Raw genomic sequence first — 21,448 nt, 5'->3', positions numbered from 1 at the left:
TCATTGAAAAGAGCCGGACTTCCCATCACTTCTGCTGTGTTTTTTTCCTGGAGCGGCCGCTGATTGGCTGGCGGGACCACGTGATGCGGAGTGTTCCGATCACGTGGTCCCCGCAATGTATGAGACAAAAAAGGCGCACTAACAGCCACACAACGCGGCTCACTCTGGCGTCCACCTCCAACACCACCATGCGTTACGTTAGGGGCACATTATGCGACCTTAACATCCCCTAAAACGCAACGTCTTGGTGTGAAAGAGGCCTAAAAGACACAGCTTAAACCACTTCAGGACCAGAGCAATTTTCATTGCTCATTTGCTTCCCATTACCTTGCATAGAAGGTGGTGTAACACAGGTGCTAAAATGCAATATTTCAAAGCAGTATAAAAGTAAATGGAATGTATGCACCAATATTAAAGGCAGTACCAGTGTTAATTTATGGAACCATTTTTGTGAAATGCGTCTCAGGGTTATTATCGAACTACTGATTGGGCTAGACACTTTTTCACTTCAGGAAAAGTCTTTCCAGTCTTTGGCTGTGGTGTGTATTGTATGTATGAATATTAAAATATTAAGCCTGCTGTGCATGACAGATGTGGCTGCAGCATGGGAAGGATGCGGCATTTATAATACATTTGACACTACAGTTGTCATGAGAATCCACTATTTTGAGCAGTTCATGAAAGTTTAACTGCTGCAATATGTTTCAGTTTTGATTTAAAGTGGACCTATCCATTACATGTCACTCTGCATGAAAAACAGAGAACAATAAATGGAGAGCTCCCTAGGTTGAATTTTCTAGCAGAATTTGATTCACTCAATTTTGGACAGATTACCAGTCATAAGTTTGGTTGGGACCATCTGTACATTTTTTCTTTGTACAGTGGCTTGATAAGCAACTAGCATATTTTTGCTCTGCAGAGAGCTGTTAAAACTATAGGGTACAGTTGCAATGTATATCACATTTCAGCAGATATCAGAATGTGTTGCAATGTGGCGAAATTATAGGCAATTCTTCATTGAGTATTATTTTTATACACATGCTCAGGATGTTTTTGAATGCATTAAAATCATTCTGCAGTGTTTTTAAAATGTTTTAACTGAAACATGCCTTGGAGAGTTTTAGAAAACGTCTCCTAAAATGCTTTACCATTATTTCTGAATGTAGCCCCGTTTTGCCAGGCTCTCGCTGTGAGCAACAGCATCCCACAGAACTACAGGAAGGAAGTTCAGCTCAGCACCAGAGGCTGAATGTCACTACTTCAATCCCTGCCCACACACTGATGTGTCTCTCCCAATCCCTTTTGGAGAAGCTGGCAATGATAAAAACAACATTTTGCTTCTTGAGACAGCCAAAGTACCTCCGTACAGTTTTTTTTCAACTTAACTAGTTACCCTGTATTGCATGTTGATTCTTTTAGTTCACTCATAGAAGGTCTAACTGAAGTCCCAACACTGTTTAACTAAGGCAGTGCTGTCCAACTCCATTCCTTGGTGTAGAACAGATTTCTCTGTTTCTAAGAACATACTAAATACTGGCATGGATATTTTGAGCACTGGAATTGGACAGCCCTAATCTAAGGTATCCGATTGTAAGGAGTCCCACCACCCTACACCCTGCAGCTTCTACTTCCTAAAAAGAAGATTTTGAAATAATTTTAGGCAAAATTTTGTTAAAACGAGGGAGTGCTTTTGTACAAGTGTGCAATCTTACTGCATCTATGTAGTAGACGGGTAAACCGAGTGAATGTACTCTGAATGGATACTTCTACAGATGAGTGCACAGATTTTGCAGAATCCTGACTTTCCCCATTTCTCGATTTCAAGTTGAAAGTGGAAATTTCTGATGGTCTTATTCTGATGCGTACATTCCAAAAGTTGCGTAAAATTGTCTGTGTAATGCATTTTTTTTTTTTTTTTGCATGAATGGCAGAAGCAAAAAAGTGAAAATTCCTAGCAAAATTTTAAGCTACTGGGAACATATTTTGGTAAATTTTCCCTTAATATAATCAATTTTGTAATAAAATATAGGTGTGTTAAATTACAATTTCATAATTTTATAATGAAATCTCAGAATGCAAAGTTTAGAATTAATTTGGAATTCTGTGCAAAACTTTAGACTGAGGCAATTTCGACCAACCATTGGTACGTAAGGTGCTTCCTTATAGTACTTAGATGTCATAAGTTTGTACAATGAAGATTGTATCATTGATGGGCACCTTGATTCTGACCTACTGGGTTTTTTGTTTTGTTGTAAAATGTGGTTTAAGTGCTTTATTCATTCTAAGGCCAGAAACCCACTAGGAGCGCTTTGCTATTTGAAAGCTCTTGCTAATGTAATGCTATGGGTGTGATCCCACTTGAGCCATGTGATTTTATAAAAATCCCCCATAGCATTGCATGAGCAAGAGCTTTTTCAAACCACTAGCGCTTAGAAATCTCTTCTTGTGGGTTTCTGGCCTAATAATGTGTATAGCTGAATAACATTGAGTTTTTCTACACATTAAACAGTAGTGAATCATGCATATGGCTTTCCCATAGTTACAAATTATATACTTATACTCATGGTGGCCTGATTTTCTGTCACATGAAAGTGTAAACCTGTATTTTTTATTTTAATGTATAACTACTTTTGAGATACTGGTTATGTTTTTTTTTTACATTGCCCTAGTTGTTTTTGTTTTATTGTTTGTGCTCTTAAAAAAAAAACGTTCTACTGCTTTGCCTTGTAAACCTAGAATACATAAACTTCAGTCACTAAGAAATGGGATGTATCCAATTTCAAATTAATTGCAGAGGACAAACTGAAGAACTTAATTCCATCCTTCCCTTCATGATTTTTTCCACCTTTCATATCTTCACTAACCAGATAGATAATAATTTGTCTGCCAATCCTATTGAGATTTTGTCAAGGGTGCAGTAATGTACTTTTAAATGTGAAGAAACTGATACCAGTAATTCTGAACCCTTCTCCGATCTTTCAACAGGGGAAGCCTACATGAGGTTGAACAAGGTGTCTGAAGCTGAGCACTGGTACATGGAGTCTCTGAGATCAAAGCCTGACCACATCCCAGCACATCTAACTTATGGCAAGTTGCTGACCCTGACGGTGAGAAAACAACTTATGATCTTCATGTGTTTCTGCATGCAACTGTTCTTGATTGATTTTCACTTAGACTTGCTGTCAAAATACTTCCTCTTCCTCCTTAAAGGTTTTTACTTTCAGTGACAGACCTGTTAGAGCAAGTTTCTTTATACTGTATGACATTTTGCTGTTGTATTGTGTAACCTATGTATTGTGTGCCTGTGTATAAAGTATTTATTTTTTTGTGCAGTTTAATACTTAATTCGTAAATATGACTGGAGAAAAAACATGCTAATACCTTAGAAGGAAAAGGGTACACTAAGTGCAGTCGCCTGTATAAAAATTTACAATCAAGGGTTTCATGCATGGAAATGTAATTCTAGAGATACCGGTGCCGAAATAAGCTAGCGATTTGACTTTTGTGGTAGAAATCAAGACTGGCTCCACCCCTTTTCTCCTGAGCTTCCCTATTGATCTTTAGTCAGATGGATGATTTCACTGGCCAATGAGCAATACTAGAAGCTTGATTACCTTTCTGATTTATTATTCCCAAATTTTAGCAGTGTAAAGCTCTGAAACTACTTAGTGTTTTGATATTCAGGTTTCCTAAAAGGAATTTTTTTAATCATATGATTGCTTTATAATGCCCAGGTTTGTGATCTGTTTGCTATAAATGCTCTTTACACTGGCCTTCCAAAAAAGAACTTGCACCACCAACAGCTGATACAGAATACTGCTGCCAGACTAACCAACCAACCCCGTCACTGCCACATAGAGATGGCACTGCTTAGGAGAACTCGTGGAGAAGCATGCTGATAGATTTGTAAGGTTCTGATTTGCTGGTCCTGATCATGTGTTAAAACAGGAAGTCATCACAGCAAATCAGGACCTTACAAATCTATCATCTTATCAAACTGATCACATGCTTCTCCATAAGTTTTCCTAATCAGGGCAATCCCTGCTGCCACATAACACCAGTCCTGCACTCCCTTCACTGGCTACCTATAAAATGGGTGATCCTATTCAAGATTGGCCTACTGACATCTAAATCACTACATAATCTGGGCCCCGGCTATATGAAAGAAATGTTGCAGCTGTGTAACAATCCCTGTAATCTCAGATCCACAGGTTCGAATAATCTAGTCATACCCAGAGTCCACCTGGAAACCTTTAGTCCCAGAGCCTTCTGTCATGCTGCTCCCACATTATGGAACTCGTGTTTAAATCCAGACGTGTTTACATCCAGACTGAAAACCCACCTGTTGAGTTTGGCATTTGCAGTGACTAATACTAATTTTTGTTGTGTTAATACTTCATCCTACTACCAATTACTGAATCTGAGAGAGCCTAAGTGCTTTGAGTCCAATGGGAGAAAAGTGCTATAGAAATGTTAGTTATTGTTGTTATAGAATTAAATTGTGACATCTTACATATCCATTTATGTATCATTACTATAGCTTTTTTTGAAAAAAAAATATAAATGTACACAGTGTAACATATATTTCTAGTTTGTCCGCTGTAGTTCAGTAACATTTAAAGTAATTAAATCATCAAATTAGATGGCATTAAAGCCGCATGCAAAATCTAGTATGCCAGTGAAACATAAAATAGTTGAAAAGGTGATTAGCAAGTCAGTAAGGGAAGCAGCTGGATGGCAGCCAGGTACGTGTGTTTTAGTTGCTGTGTGGGCTTTATGCCTTTTCCAATAACAGTATATAGATATTGAGGTCAGGAAACACTAAATGGCTTGTACGAGCTCCATAAGACCTCACATGCTTAATGAAATAACTGCAGGCAAGCTAGAAGTATAGGAGATGTCCCGGTTAACTGATTTGTCTTGCTGCAGCTGCAAGATCGTATAGTGAAAGCTCATCTCTCCTCATACCAGCTTGCCGGTGTATTTCCTTCCCACAAAGGAAACATAGCTCTCATTTAAGAATCCTAATGTAAGGTCTCCTGTTTAAATGGGATGACTTAGACCTCTTGATCAAGATTGACCGAGCCAGGTGCAGTGCTAGCCTCTTCCTATGCATGTCTCCACACCTCTCCATTGCACCTACTTTCCAAAATATGGACTTTTTGCTGCAGAATATGGGAATGAAATCGTAACCAATACTTTGTTATAGTCTTATAGAGTTCACTGACCAACTTTACCATGTCCATGTAGTAGTATGAGAGTTTACGTATACAATCTATTCATATTATTCAAAATGTGTCCACCCTCATACGACATGGGGGTGGTACTCAATCCCTGTCACCCTGATCCCATAGTTCTGCACACTACTTGATGTCACACATGCACCACTCATCCATTCCTTTATCCCAATCCCCCCCCCCCCCCCCCCCCGAATACCAACACAGCGTGTCAACAGCTGACACGCATATATGCATGGCCCATCAATGTGGCCCAAGGGGATCAGGACCTGATCCTCGATGGGTGACATCAGTTGGTAGTGTGTACGCAGCTTATGCCACCCCCTACTAACTTCAAATATATGCCCTTTGATGGTCCTATCTGCGATCTGAGAAAGTTAAATTCGTATTTATTGCTTTCTTTGTGAAGACTATCCACTGTGTCATTAGCTGAAACAAGTAACAAGATTTTTTTTTTTTCAGATGCAATAATTCTGTTTCTACTTTGTGGTGGGGTATTTTCACTACAAAGTACAGCTGTAATGAGATGGTCTGACAATTATAATAGTGTTAGTGTTACACTATGTGATTATTTATGTACACAGTTGGGGCTTCGTGGATTCTTCTGAAAGACATAAACTCTGCATTTCTATTGTTCAGCTTTGTTGTTTCATTACTTTACATTTACATTGTTTGTCAGTTTTGGCATTCTTTCCTGTACAAAAATGTCCTCATCTAATTTACACACCTGGCTTTTGTTTTTGCTGGCAAAACACTGTAAGGATTTGATGGCTTAGGAATTTTATTAATATGACTTTAGTTTGCACATTTACACTTTGCCTGCTTCCCCCGCTACCTCTGTGCTCTCTCCAGAGTACAAGCACACATGCAGTTCATGGGCGCCAAAAGTAGATGAGTGATTATTGTTCTTGGTAGCTTTGTGGTCACCAGATCATTTTAATATCCAGGGTCAGCCATGGGCTTTGCATATTTTTCTCTGAAATAATCATTTTTGTTGTTTAGGTTTGAATGTTACTGTTTGTTTTCAATAGTTTTAAAGACTGTCACAATACTTAGAACTCTCCTTTGACTCGCAACATTCATCACCCTCCCTTCAGGGGAGGAATATAGATTACTAAAAACTGTTATCTCCCAGTGGTCTTGTTGGTACTACACTTCAAATCATATTCTTGCTGTATGCACTGTCTGATTGAAAGGAATCAAAAATATATTTAACTTTTTACAGGCTCACCTGAATTAACTTTTTATTTTTCAGCTCCCACACAAACACATCTTGTACTTTTACATTTCTTTTTGTAATCCTGCTCCTGGGATGTTTCCTTAGCCACGCAATAGTTTCAACAGCTCTAATTTATTAGCAGTGTGAATGGTACACACTCTTGATGGACGTTTTCCCGTTGAGGATCGGAACCCGATCCCCTTGGGTGACATCACTTAGCTAGGCTGCACGGGGCGAGTCAGCTTTGTAGCCAATACCATGCTGTGTTGCTCTGCGGGGAGGGGGGGGGGCGGAGGGATGACTGCAGTGCATGTATGACGTCATGTGGCTGGCTTAAAGAATTGGACGTCGCTGTGTGGCAAGTGGATCCGCAGGGGGAATCGCTTGCAGGTCGGGGTTAGCGAGCCTCTGTACTCGCATCTGATTATCGGCTAAGGCAGTGATTATTGACCACCTCAGATGACTTTATTCAAACGTGTACGAGGCTTTAGTTAAGCTTCAGTCAACTGCAGTCTAACTGCAGAGAAACTGGTATTTAGAGGCCTAAATTATTGTCCCTTACGGTGTGAAAAAAGGAACACAGCCTAGTCCTAAGGAAGTTTGGGAGTGTACATACAAATCATTTTCTCTTCATGGGGTTGGTGTACAAAGGTGCGGTAATATTGCCTTGCAGGGACAGAGCATGACAATATTACTATTACTACTTGGCAGTGTGTAACATGTTTTACATTATTAGTGCGACCCACGGTACTCAAGCAGTGTGAGTGTTGCTACAGTAAAGTGTTACTTATATTAATGCTTGTTACTGTGGCAACGCTCGGGTTACTAGCGCTACTAGTTAATACATCACACCCATGTTACATGTCACCTTGAGCACCATTTGAAGTCCTAGTTTACCCTCCTGGATTTTTTGAGGCAGCTATTCCAGATTACATCCCCTTATTAAAAATCAGTTAAGTGGTCAAGTGACTTCTCTACTTAGTACTGAGTTGGCAGAAGAGTGGGAGTTCCCAAGCTAGTGAACATCTATCTTTGCAGCAGCTACCTGCAGTGCCAATCAATGAACTCTTTGTGACCAGCACTGCAGCTTAGCAAAGTCCTTACAAATAATGTTGAGCCCATTTGGATTTTTTTTTATTTTGGTTTTAATACAATCTATTTGACTCAATGCAACTTGCATCTACAAGAGCACCGATTTGGGGCTGAGAGGGTTCAGGGATGTGTGCTGATGGCTGAGTGCTCCCCCCAAACCAATGCCTGTGAGCGTGCATTCAGTGATGGCTGTGCCAGAGTCCAAATTTGTCAGTAAAATTGTTATTGCGATGCAAATAAATTTGAGATGCTTGAGAATTATACTAATTATTATAAAAACAGTTTTAAAATGGACTAATTACATCTTGCAGTGAAAGCATTTCAATGGTCTATATTCAAGCTGCATAGATTTGCAGTAACATTTGCATAGTTCTGCATCAACTTAAAGTTGGCTCTGAGCCAAAACTTTGCACTCAACAACTTTTAGATGTCCGTGGCAAAGGAGTATGAGGACTCAAAAATGCCTAAACAGTTTTAGACGCCTGTGGCATTAAGATGCAAAAACACAGAACATCTATAGACGTTGGTGGCAGTCTAAGGGTTAAACTGCATATATTTGCATAAAAATATGCATCATTTTTGTATTCTCTTTGACCATTCTTGCTTACATTGATGACTTTCCCTTGTCCTTTCCATGCTGCAGCACTGGTGTCCTGCTTTTTTTGTAATGGTGGCGTTACTTGGAGGCCAAAAACTAGCTTGGATAACGTCTGAGGATGGCAACCAATGTGTTCAAATGCAGCTCTTGACAGGGTGTCCACTGCCCATGCTGAGCACTAGGCATATCTAATTTGGAACATCCAAATACTCCCGAACACCCCACTTCAGCACCATTTCAGCAATGAACAAGCGGACAGGGTCAGGGGAGTTCACCAATTGTGCCTTATGATGCATTTCATGTGACTTTTATGTGACTTCAAAGCCCTCCAAAGTAAAATATGCCGAAATCGAGGACCAAAACAACCGAGCACTAACAAGTGCCCAGCTGGTGAATGGGAGCAGCTGACGGGCGGGGAATTCATCGCATTTGGCGGCCATGGAAAAGAGGCCTTAGTGTGTTTTCTGTCTGCATACACACCAGGTGACTGATTCTTTTTTTGCTAAATGAGCAAACCTTATCCTATCATGCCCCCACCGAACACACACACACACACACACACACACACACACACACACACACACACACACACACACACACACACACACACACACACACACGAGCCAGGGACAGAATTATCAAAATCATCTGAATTAATATCTGCCAGCTAATTGATCAGCAGTTTCTGCTTTTGTTTGGCTAATTTTCTTCCCATTCCTTGACCTATAAGATTAGGAGAATTTGTTCTTAACTCTACTTGCACTGCCACCTGGCATATGTAACCATTTCAATGCCTAAACTGAGCTTCTTTTTATGTCTGCATTAAAACCCAGTCCTTTAACCCCTTCTTTGTTGCACAACCAGCCAAGTTTCTGACTCTTTCTCTGTTTGCACATGTTTCTAATTATATCGTTTTTTCTGATCGACTTGTCACTCTAAAGGTAGCCATACATCTAGCAATTCTGGATCAATAGACTTTATTGGACAATTGGCTGTCGAGCAACCATTCTGAAGTTGATCGACTAGTGGCCCACTCCCTACAAACGATATCCTATGCGATTCACCTTCACTAGTCGATCTGACCGATGTTGTGTCTCCATGCTCTGAATGCAAAAAATGATTCAGCGACAGTCGAATGACATGTGAACAGTAGCCAATTCCAGTGTGGTTGAATGATATCTTGTATCCTGCTGGATCAATTAAGCATGACTATTTTACATCATATCTGCCACTTTTGATCGGTTGGGCATACCGGAACACCCGCTATTCTTTTGATTGGATCATGAAAATTATTGAATGAAATGGTCGGTCATACAGCTAAATCGCTAGATGTATAGCCACCTTAACCTGTGCAGTGGCTAATGGCCACAAATGTGCAAGTTTCACTTATTGCACATCCAAATGAACTGAGATGTATTTAGCTCTTGTTTGGTGCTCTAATGTCCTATTCAATTATTTTCCCATTTTATTTACTTTTCTGTTCACATTTGATCTCAGGCTTTATGGCTGGCATTGAATCACAGCGCAGTCATCTTGAGATATTATTCTACAGTTCTATTCCTCTGTGCATCATTATAATGTTGGATTGTAAAAAGCTATTTTACTACATGTAAGCATTGCATACACGAGTGTTAATCTATAGTGAATTGGTACATACTACAGTATTTCCAGGATTCAGGTTACCGAGCTACAATGAATCATAAGTAGTTCTGAGTTCCATTTAATACCTTATAGGAATGTATTGTTTGTTGTGCTATCTGCTTCTCACATATAGAGCAGAGCGGGAGCACAGTGAGTATAATGGGCTAGGAACACTTAAAAACGAATTGTAATTGCTTCGTGCTTTGCCAGGCAGCTTGGCTCTCCTTGAGAACTTGCAGATAAAGCTTCTGTGTATGACAGCATCTGGCAACAGGGCTGTTCCACTTATTGCGGTAACTCTACGAAGATGTTCTTATCCAGTCACTCAGTCTTTTCTGGCATGACAGCTCTGTAATTGAGCTAGTCTTTGCATTGGGTGGCCTATTAATAAAACCACTCAACAGTGCGGCATAAGGCTTCCATGTTTGGCAGATATAACATTTATACAGTTCGTGTTCTTGCTGTGTGCAGCAAAATCTACTTCAAGAAAATTGCATGTTTCACTTAAGTGTTGAAATGCTATCAACGTAGCATTTTGTGATTTCCTTTAAACGGCTTCCCAAAAGAGGTTTTGAATCAATCTACTGTAAAGAGCGCAAGTCACGAAGAGTTCAGTTTTGTTTTAAGATGTTGAATGGCTGCTGAGTGTACCGAATACTTTCATAGCTTAACCTTTCTGGGTTAGCATGGAAACAGATAAACAAGTAGTAGTAGAAATGTATTAGCATAGTTATTTTTCTTTAAAGTGAACCCGAGGTGAGAGGGATATAAAGGCTGACATGTTTATTTCCTTTTTAAATAATGCACATTGCCTGGCTGTCCTGCTTATACTCTGCCTCTTATACTTTAAGCCATAGACCCCGAACAAGCGTGCAGATCATATGTCTATGACAAATCTGACAAGATTAGCTGCAAATTTGTGTCAGGTGTGTGATATAACCCCTGCAGGACTGGCATGTCCACCCCCCCCCCCCCTCCTTGAGGACCAGAGAATCCATTTCCCTGGTGATGTAGTGGCACCCCTCTCCATTTGGCTAAACCCCTTGTGAGCTAGTGTCTCCATCCCCTTCCTTAAATATTCCCTAGTAGTCTAGTGCCTCCCCCCCCCCCGTGCAGAGATCGGCAGCAGGAAGCGATGCCTGGTGTATTACATGCCTCTCTCCATCTCCAGCGACAAGCAGGCATCACAGCAGCCAGCCCCATACTGCATCATGTACCGGGGTCCTGGCTTGATTACGTCATCAAGCCGGACCTGTACATGCTTTCAGTACAGGCTGGCTGCCGATGAGGAAGGACGTGCTCTGCGATCATCAGGGAACGTGGACGATGAGGCGCTTGTTTACCTCCATGACCACGACGATCACAGGCGATCGTAGTGATCAGGGGCCATTCAGTGCGGCTCCTGATCAATGCCAAGAGATTAAGCAGTAAAATCTATCTACTGCCAGAGCCGCAGCTCCACCTGTAGGACATAGATTTGTACTGCTTCGGTCCGGAACCAGTTAAACACTGGCCAGAAAAAAGAGCAGGAATATATATATATATATATATATATATATATATATATATATATATATATATATATATATATATATATATATATATATATATTTCTGTATGTGCATGCATAAGCGATGTGATTTTGAATCCATTAGGCACCGACAGTTTTGATGGAAAGAAAAATTAAATTAAAAAAAAAAAAAAAGACTTGTACCCATTATTAACTGTATTTCCTTCGGTACTGTCCATCTGCTCGCTTCTAGTCTGTGTGAAACCTTGACTGTAATTATTCTTTGAGCAATTATTCTCTGACTGCCTGCCTGTATAACTGAATGGAAGTGAGCAGGCAGCTGTAGGTGGCTGAGGAGGAGATGAGAAACTTTTTTATTGGGGTGAAGGTATTTTTTTTCCTTTTCACAAGGAGGAAAAAGTGGGTGCCTACATTGCTTAGATTTGTTACATTTCTTATGTTAGTCAGTGAACAGTTACAGTCTACAGCATGGGTGGTCTGGATTCTGGAATACCAGGCTGTGTGTCAATTTGTCTGTTTCAAGAATTTCTTTTCTGACATCTGTCCTTTTTTTCCCTCTTAGGTGTAGCAAATGTTTTCATATAAAATCACGTACTTTGAATGATTTCTTTTAAATGGATAATTTAATTGTATGTAAATAAGTGTGCTTCCTAATTCCTGTTATGAATACATCTAGACCAGGGATGCTAATCCGGATTCCGAATATCCGGGTAACCCGGATATCCGAACTTTTTTACACTATCCGATTCGGATTCGGATCCTAGATTTTTTTTTTTAAAAATCTGGCTAGCTATCTGCGGATATCCGGATCCGAAATACTGTAAGGAGATGACGTCCTGGAGCCAATCAGAGGGCTCACAGCAGAAGCCCTAGCAACCAATCAGAGAGGGGAACCATGGCCAGCCCCACCTGACCTCATTGAGCCAATCAGAGGGCTCCCAGCCTAAACCCTGGAACCCACTCACAGAAAGGAACACTGGCCAGCCCCCCTGTATAATAAGGAGGGATGCCATGATGAGACATATTGTCTTAGCTTGCTGAATGCTCACTGAGAGACATGCTCCAGTGCTGGTGGCCTAGCAAGGGCCGTGAGCCTGTACACATTTATAAACCTAAAGCTGTTCAGTGATTAACCCCTTCACTACTATCAATACACTATTGTTAAATTGTTAATTAGCTTGATTGATGTCATAGTGTGACAGTCAGTGTGTGCTCCAGTGCTGCTGGCCTAGCAGTGATAAACTGAAAGCTGTTCAGTGATTAACCCCTTCACTATCACTACACTATTGTTAAATCATTAGCTTGATGTCATTTGTGTGACAGTCAGTGTGTGTGCTGCAGGCAGCTGCTATGTGTCTGTGTGTGTGCTGTGCACAGTCCAGGCCATCTGCTGCCTGCTAACCAGCTATTAGCCTTCGTTATAGGTTAGGTTAGGGATTAGGGAATCGGGGATAGGATTACTGTGTTATTGTGTAGTTAGTACTGTAGTACTGCAGTCAGTGTGCTAGTAGTTAGAGTAGTAGTACTACTGTGTTAGCTTTCTACAGAACTGCTGTGCTGTGAACAGTGCCATTGTGACAGTTAGTGTGCACTAGTGTCTTCTCCTCTGCTGTCTGACTGTCACTTGGCAGGTGGCACTTGGCAAGTGCCACGTGCTAAGTGCCAATTGCCACGTGCCATGTCTGGCATGCTCCTGGCACACGTTACACCTGCTGCTGCTGCATTGCCCTGCTGCCTGTGCAGCTCCCACCACCAGGCCATGGTGCCACAGGCCACTGATACCACCTATATTTAACCCAAAACACAATTGCTGCGTAATTTTTTGGAGGTGTCTTGGCTGAAAACTGTCATGGCCCAGTTGTGCTTTGAACACAATGTGGGCTGCACGGCCGCTGTCTGCAACCTAGGCCTAATGTTAATTGACAGCCATTTTTTTTGGGGGGGGGGGGGGTGGATTTTAAGTCCTCTCATCATCAATTAGTGTTCCCCTAAACTAATAATAATAATGCTGCATTATTATTATTATTAATATTATTATTTAGTATTTATATAGCGCCGACATATTACGCAGCGCTGTACAGTGTGTATATATATATCTTGTCACTAACTGTCCCTCAAAGGAGCTCACAATCTAATCCCTACCATTGCCATATGTCTATATTATGTAGTGTAAGTACTGTGGTCTAGGGCCAATTTTAGGGGGAGCCAATTAACTTATCCGTATGTTTTTGGAATGTGGGAGGAAACCGGAGTGCCCGGAGGAAACCCACGCAGACACGGAGAGAACATACAAACTCTTTGCAGATAGTGCCCTGGCTGGGATTCGAACCGGGGACCCAGTGCTGCAAGGCGAGAGAGCTAACCACTACGCCACCGTGCTGCCCATGCCTCATTCACCCTAAAAAAAGTTTTTAAAGCAATTTAAAGGGCACTTCCGGTTTTTCTATCCGGATATCCGAATCCGCCCGGATAATGCGTTCGGATATCCGTATGAACGCGGATATCTGAACGATCGGATTCGGATATCCGATCCAGATATCTGGGTATCCGGATCAATTCGGATTTTGAAAAGGGGTATCCGAGCACCCCTGATCTAGACGACTTGGAGCTTTTTTTGTGTGTCTCACATGAAAAGTGTTGAGGAGTTGAATCAGGTTACGCCCCCTATCTGATCAGATTTGCTGGCCAATTGGCCTGTGTTATAGCATTCACACAGTTGTCAAAATACAGCAGCTTCGAATAATTACCAACTACCTGCTTTTAATTACTGCTTTGAGGAACTTTAACTGCTTTATACTAAAGACATTTGCAGCAACACATTTTCTGAACACCATGTTTGTAGGTTTGAAAACATGCACGTTTTATCACAGAAGTTATTGTAACTGATAGAGAGAATGCATACATTGCTTTACTGTTTTTATCTGCATGAGGAAAACACATTTAAGTGTGCACTAGCCATTTGAATAACATGTGTTCTCAGTTTACCTGTGCAGAAAGCGAGGGGGGGGGGGGTTAAATGGGGGCTCCATCTAAAATTTTGTGGGGGGCCCAGTGATTTCTAGTCACACCCCTGCTTAAAGGCTCTTTAAAAGTGTGAGATTGAAGATGGATGTAAAGAGTCTCATCTTAACCTATTTGATAGTTTTGTGCAGTGGTGTAACAAGAGACCCCTGTGACTGCCAGGGCATATAAGGGCCCACTCCTCCTCTTGTGCACAGTAAGCATTGGGAGTGCTGTTATATTTACCTACCGGTCGTGGAAGAGTGGTGGTGGAAGAGTCTCTTTCACCACCCCTCTCCCACCTCCGACTGGTGCTGTAATGCAGATAACATCCTCTAGGCCTCGCTCACATGTAATATCATGTGATCGAAAGCCAAAAGACTGTTTGCATTGCACTGCTGTCGCAGATGGAGGAGATGGGAATCCTAGCTACTTAGTTTGGTTGAAGAGAGCTAAGCCAGCCGTCCAAACAGGTAACTATGACCGCTCTCTGCTTCCCACTCTGCATGGCTCCATTAGGAGCCCTGCCGCTAGTTGTCTAAAAATGAGACAACTCAAGTAGGGTTGGGAAAAAGGTTAACAAAGTAAGTTGTATAATTTTGATAAACATTAATTAAATGCATCCCAAACAAATCATTACCAAAAATACCTAGTATTCGAATTTGGAGGACCAGATAATGTGTAAATAGTCAAAACAGTGTTGAAGTATTTTGAGGAATCTTTCCTATTCAAACTTCATGTTTTTATTTGAATTTGCTCAAGTATGGGCTATGAGTGGCTCAAAATATTAAAGGCAGAGGATTACGGTGATAGCCCAGCATATAGAGTTATAGCATTTATTTAGATCAAGGTCACGTTGGACAGTTTTCCTGTTATCTCTCTCTCTCCAGATTCGATTTGAAAGCAGGTTTGTTTTGTTTGGGTTTTTTTCCAGCCAGTTGAGTTAGGTAAATAAATACTTTTGTAGGTTCTCATTGAAGTTCATACTTGAATGTATGTGAAAATTCTAAAACCAGAAATGTCATTTATTGATGAGGCATGATTTTTCTTTCAGGGTCGTAAAAGTGAAGCAGAACGTTATTTTCTAAAAGCAATCCAGCTGGATCCCACCAAAGGAAACTGTTATATGCATTATGGTAAGTCCCTGGGTATACCAATGTCTGAGGCAAATAAGCCTTTGGTACACCTAGTATTTTAAGTTGATTAACATATGTCTTCAACAGAAATTGTACAGCGTTTTATTTACAAACAGATCCTGCTGTTGCTCATGATTTAATAAGGCTGCTTAATTCATAGCATTAAAAAAAGACAGCCTGCATGTCATTGTTCTTTTCTTCATATAATTAAAGCGGTATGTGAAAGAGTTTCATTTACATCAGTGGCGGAAATGGTTTTTATTTCACACTAAAATAGCAAATGTTGCAATGGATTACACCATTACCATGTGTGACAACTGAAATACAATAGGAAGTGGAAATTAAAAACTTCATTTTTTTTCTCTGCTGCAGTAATTTAATGGCTATAATTAAATGGTTTTTAACATTTACTTTATCTTTCTTCTGCACTTGATGAGTCATTATGGGGACAGAGCTTATTGCACTTGAAAAGCATTGACCTGTGTCTGTAATCTCATTAATAGTCTCCATAATGTTTGATTAGAGACCTTTTTGTGAGGAGCTCCAATATGACAGGCACTCAGACATATTTCAGTGAGAAATGAAGCTTTAGTATAACACACTTATTCCGCAAGAGTTACACCATGCAAATGCTTCAGTAGATTAGATATTACATTCAACGTAAACATCAAATCAAATGGAAATCATAGTTACATAGTTTAGTTGAAGTTGATAAATGGATATTCATCAAGTTCAACAAGAAAAAAAAAAAAGAAGATAGTGCCAATTAGTTGTAAACTGGAAAAAATCCTTCCCAACTCCAGGTGGCGGTCAGATAATCCATGGTTCAACTCTACCGGGAATAACCTAGTAATTATTTATGGATGCAGATATAGTGTTAACTAAAACTACTTCCTTAGGTAAGATATTGCAGATTACAACTACTCTTACTGTAAAATATCCCTTTGTAAATCTTCTCCATACTCAAATCATGTCCGTTGTACAAGCCTAGAGACAAAACCCCCGTCTGCCAAGCTGTTGTATTGCCTCTGATATATCTATACAGGTTAATCAGGGGATCTCGGTTATATTTTTTCCAAGCTAAATAAATCCAGTTTGTCCAACCTTTCTCTGTTAGCAACACCTTCCATCCCTGTGATTAATTTAGTTGGCTTACTTTGTACCCATTCTAGAAGGTCAATGTCTTTTCTATAGTTTGGCTCCCAAAACGTCCATATATGTGGCCTCACAGAGGACGTATACAATCTATTGACAGTATGGTATTTTGGATAGATATTATGATTATAATACTGACCATATATAGATTGCAGATGTGGGTTAATTCTTAAATCAATCCCAGTAGTTCTGGACAGGAGTGTGGAGGGACCATGGTTGCAAAAGCACGCAGTTGATGTCTGCCATTGTACTTTATCAGAGAGCCTGACATTATTTTCAACTGAAAGTTCTACTTTGCCTCACTTTTTCCATGATAAGAAAACTTTGAAATACTACATTAAAGTATTGTTGAGGGAATGAAATTGCAGTGCAAGGTTTAGGGTTCATCACATCACATGTAGTACTGCCTAGTACAGCAAACTGCACATGGTGTGTTGCCTGGAAATACATTAAGAGGGCTTGTGACACTATTGAGGAGAAGCCCCCAACTATCTGTCCTGTAATGGCTTAGGCAAAATTTAAAACTGTGATCACTGTTCTCCAATTTACTAAACAGTTCTTTGCTAATATGGCTACTTGTTGCTGATGATTATCTACATTTCTCACTGAGACAAAGTATAGGAAATATTTTCTTCCACCTAGAAGAAAAAATAAATCTAAAAACCTATTAAGATCTTGTTTTCTTGCTTTAATTAAAGCTAGCATTCCAGTTTAGGGGGCAGTACCTGTGCTGTGATAGTTATTGATTTGAACTCCATTTTGTATAGTGCTGTGACCATGTAGTACCCTAATGGTGTGCCATAGTTGTTGGCAGTATCAACAGAATTACTTTAAACTGCAGTATAGTAAGCATCCACAAGATTTCACTGTAGAATGATGTAAAGATCTCTATGGTATTGTGATTTCCTGTATCCATTCTGTGTATCTCTGTTCTAAGTTGAACACAGAGTAGGGACACCAAGAGCCAAATAAAGTGTAGTATGTACTGGTAGTTGAAATGAAGTATGATAGAGTAATAAGTTATACTAACAAAGCAGGGCTACCTCAATGGCAACCACTGTATAGACACGTGGGGAGATTAGACCTGACCCCACTCAGGATTAAGAACTCGTTCACCGTAGATGAGCAAAAAGGGGTAACACCCATCCACTGGGGTGGACTTAAAGGGAACCTAAACTGAGAAGGATATATATTTTTCCTTTTAAAATAATACTAGTTGCCTGACTCTCCTGCTGGCCCTGTGTCTCTAATACTTTTAGCCACAGCCCCTGAACAAGCATGCAGATCAAATGCTCTGACTGAAGTCAGACTGGATTAGCTGCATGATTGTTTCAAGTGTGTGATTCAACCACTACTGCACCCAATTAGATCAGTAGAACTGCCGGGAAACTGGTATTGTTTAAAAGGAGACATCCATATCCCTCTCAGTTAAGGTTCCCATTAATATAGCGTAGTATGGATAGAGGCGCCAAAAGGATAAAAGAATCTAAAAAGTTTAAAACTTGAGAAGGCATTGGTGGACTTACCTCCTCCAAGCAGACACATAGGTGTTCGTCAAACGAAACCACTTTATTTACATACTGTGGGGGTTTGTCCAAATGTATCTAAATGAACTTGTTGTAGTTGACAAACACATTGGCAATTTTTGTGTCTGCTTGGAGGAGGTAAGTCCACCGCTGCCTTCTTATGTTTTAAACTTTTCAGATTCTTTTTTCCTTTTGGCGCCTCTGTAGCCATACGACTCTGTTCTAAATAAGTTGCATTACCTGATGGTGGTGTATGGTATAGCTCTGCATGTTTTTCTTCAGTAAAGAATTCTAACTTGTTATACTGGGTGCCTAGCTGCGTGTACAGACCTTTCTGCTCCAGCAATAGTTACATAGCAATCTAGGTTGAAAAAGACATGCTTTAATAATTTCAACCCCTTAAACTTTACTACACCTCTGTCCAGAGGAAAGGAAAGCCACAATGGCAGAAACTATCTATATGTGACTGGATCAAGTATCACCGGCCACACCCAGTAATCATAGCTCTGAATGCACTTCAAAGTAAAGAAAAATGATTAACCCTTTGCCAGCTTACACTCAGACTCGAAGCATGCCAGCCACTCAAATGCTGTCAATGTGGGATACAGCTACTATCCCTAAAGCTGATTATATGTCAGAAATATTAGCTTACAAGTACATGCATAAGTTTATACAGTAACATAGGCAATCATAGAAGCACCTTTGGATTTGTATGTGTACCTATCACTAGCCCATTGACATGCATAATACTGCAAGTGTACATGCAATTTACTTTCAGAGGCTTTTAGACTGACAAAACAAAGACCGTTTAATCACGTCATAATGCGAGTCTTTGGTACTCTGAAGTAAAATGGGTTTTAAAGGAAAGCTGAGAAGAGTAAAATAAACAAAATGATACATACCTGGGGCTTCCTCCAGTCCCCCTTAGGCTGATCCGACCCTCGCCCTCTTCCCATGCTGCCTGAATCTTCCGCTAGGTACAGGCAGAAGAAAGCTGAATCTTCCGCTAGGTGCAAGCAGAAGAACACTGGATCTCCCGCTACTAATACTGTGCAGGTGCAGAATGCTTTCCGGCTGCGGGAGCACGCACGGCTTGACTGCACCTGCGCTGACTGGCAGAATTACCGGGCCACCTAGCGTAGAATCTGGCGCCGTGGGAAGACGACGAGGGACTGATCTTCCTGAAGGGGGCTGGAAGAAGCCCCAGGTATCTATAATTTTTTTATGTTATTTATCTCAGGAACATTTTAACAAACCTTGCCTGAAATTAGCAAGCGATCACACAGCAGTCAGTCCCTGGGCCATATGAGGAGTTAACTGTAGTAAAGTTAGCAATGTGAAATTGTGTATGAGTATACTTGCAGGCCCCTTTTATATTTTTTATGAGTTAGTGCTCAGTGCAGATTTCATAATTCAAGTCCTTTATGTAGACTTTATTGGCCAGTAGCACTGCTTTATCTTAATTTGTCTAAATGATGTACTCGCTGTTTCAGCAGTCCCTATCTGTAGTAATGGAGATTAATCAGCATCTGCCTTGCATAATAAAAGTGCTACCACTGCGTTCTCCGAATAAACATAAACAACTCAGTGCTGGCATACTGCACAGCACTCCATTTCTTTGCCTTCTTTTCCACAAATACAAGTACTGAAAGGCGGTTCTAAAGAAGTAAAGCATTGGGGAGAACATTCAAAAGAAGGGCTTCCCAACCTGGGATCAGCTGACCTCTGGGGAGTACCTTGTCACTTTCTTGGGGGTTACTCCTGTCATGTCCATATATGGCAGATCATTGACCCAATGTCGAGATATTTAGGGGAGTAGTGAAAGGGTACATTTGACCCCCAACCACTTTGATTCAGCAGCAGAACTATGTGCGTGCTACTTAGGTACAGGATTAGCCTGCCATTCTGGAATGCAAGATAAATACCAGTCAAAGCTCATAACTGTAATCACCTATAAAGATTTCAGCAACAGTGACCCCGGCAGTGGACCCTGAAGTCTACCATGAGTGATTACCCTTTGCGGCACATGGGTGTTGATAGCAGGAGGGAACATAAACTAGGTGCCAGTATCAGAAAGAAACTGGCTTCAAGTATTTCAGTACTTGCAGTTTAATAAAAATAAAACCTAAATGCACCAGAATATGTGTTTAAATACTTCCCCTTTTTCCAAACGTATGTTTAATTATGTTTGACATTGCCATTTTCCCCTACAGCACCAATGTTGGACAAAGTCTTTAAACCATCCTAGCAGCATACAGCACCATGTAATGATGAAATTAAACTGGCGCTCATAAAAGAGACAGAGCTACAGCATGCGAGCTGGCCCCATCTCTGATGTCTGGTCACCTCCTCCACTTCGGGCCACACACCCTGGAAAAAAAATAGGTGTTGGGTGGGACGTGGGTGATAGGGGAAAAAGGATTGGAAAGGTTTAAAGTGCACCTGACATGAGAGGGATATGGAAGGTGACATTTATTTCCTTTGAAATAATCCAAATTACCTAGCTGTTTATCTGCCTCTTATACTTTTGGCCAAAGACCCTGAATTAGCTGCATGCTTGTTTCAGGGTTGCCACTCAGACACTACTGCAGCCAAAGAGATCAGCAGGACTGCCAGACAGCTAGTATTGTTTAAAAGAAAATAAGTATGGCTGCAACCATAAACCCCTCACTTCAGGTTCCTTTTTAAGAGCAACAGGAAGCATTTAAACATGTGGCATAGGGTATGTCTTGCCTTTAACCTCAGACATAGCAAGTACATTGGTTTATGTATCGTAGAATCATGTGTAACAAAAAAAATCTGTTTTCACTAAAAAAAAACCTTTTCTTTAGTTATGGGGCGCAGCTTTCATATCATATAAGAAACAGACATGGGGCCCTATTCAATTGACCTTTTTCTTGAAGGTGATATTTTCGCATCTTACCAATGAAATGCCTTTCAAGTTACCAGCAAGCAAGAAACGACTCAGAATAATTTTGATAGTACTTTTGTACCTACTATTTGATACTTTTTCAGTTGCAGAGTGCTGAAAAGCTATTTTAAACAGAAAATGTAAAATTATCTACTAGGATTAAACAGGAATTAAGGACCAGGATCACTTGTTTGTTCCATTAAAATTATGGTTCTCAGCCGTTATGATGACATCCGCAAGATCAGGTGTCATCTGTATATTTATAGGCTGGAAATAATCCTTTTTTGTTGACAAAACAGATCATAACAATTCTTTATTATTTGCGGCAATAGCTGGCCTATCTCCACTGTGCAGAAACTGGGTGCTGTGAAATAGCCATTTGACATCATACGGAGCTACTAA

General features: G+C 40.5%; 1 protein-coding gene across 2 annotated transcripts in view; it reads left to right on the top strand.

Annotated features, from left to right (window-relative positions):
* TMTC2 (transmembrane O-mannosyltransferase targeting cadherins 2) overlaps window positions 1-21,448 on the top strand; it is a 422,822-nt gene that overhangs the window by 319,438 nt on the left and 81,936 nt on the right. For both annotated transcript variants that reach the window (XM_068276851.1, XM_068276852.1), the window contains 2 exons: window positions 2,986-3,107; window positions 15,373-15,454. In XM_068276851.1, coding sequence (XP_068132952.1) covers window positions 2,986-3,107; window positions 15,373-15,454 — 204 coding nt within the window. The remainder of the gene's footprint in view (window positions 1-2,985; window positions 3,108-15,372; window positions 15,455-21,448) is intronic.

Source organism: Hyperolius riggenbachi, chromosome 3 (genome assembly GCF_040937935.1).
Source record: "Hyperolius riggenbachi isolate aHypRig1 chromosome 3, aHypRig1.pri, whole genome shotgun sequence".
Taxonomy (NCBI): Eukaryota; Metazoa; Chordata; class Amphibia; order Anura; family Hyperoliidae; genus Hyperolius; species Hyperolius riggenbachi.
This window is presented reverse-complemented; position numbering and strand designations above follow the sequence as displayed.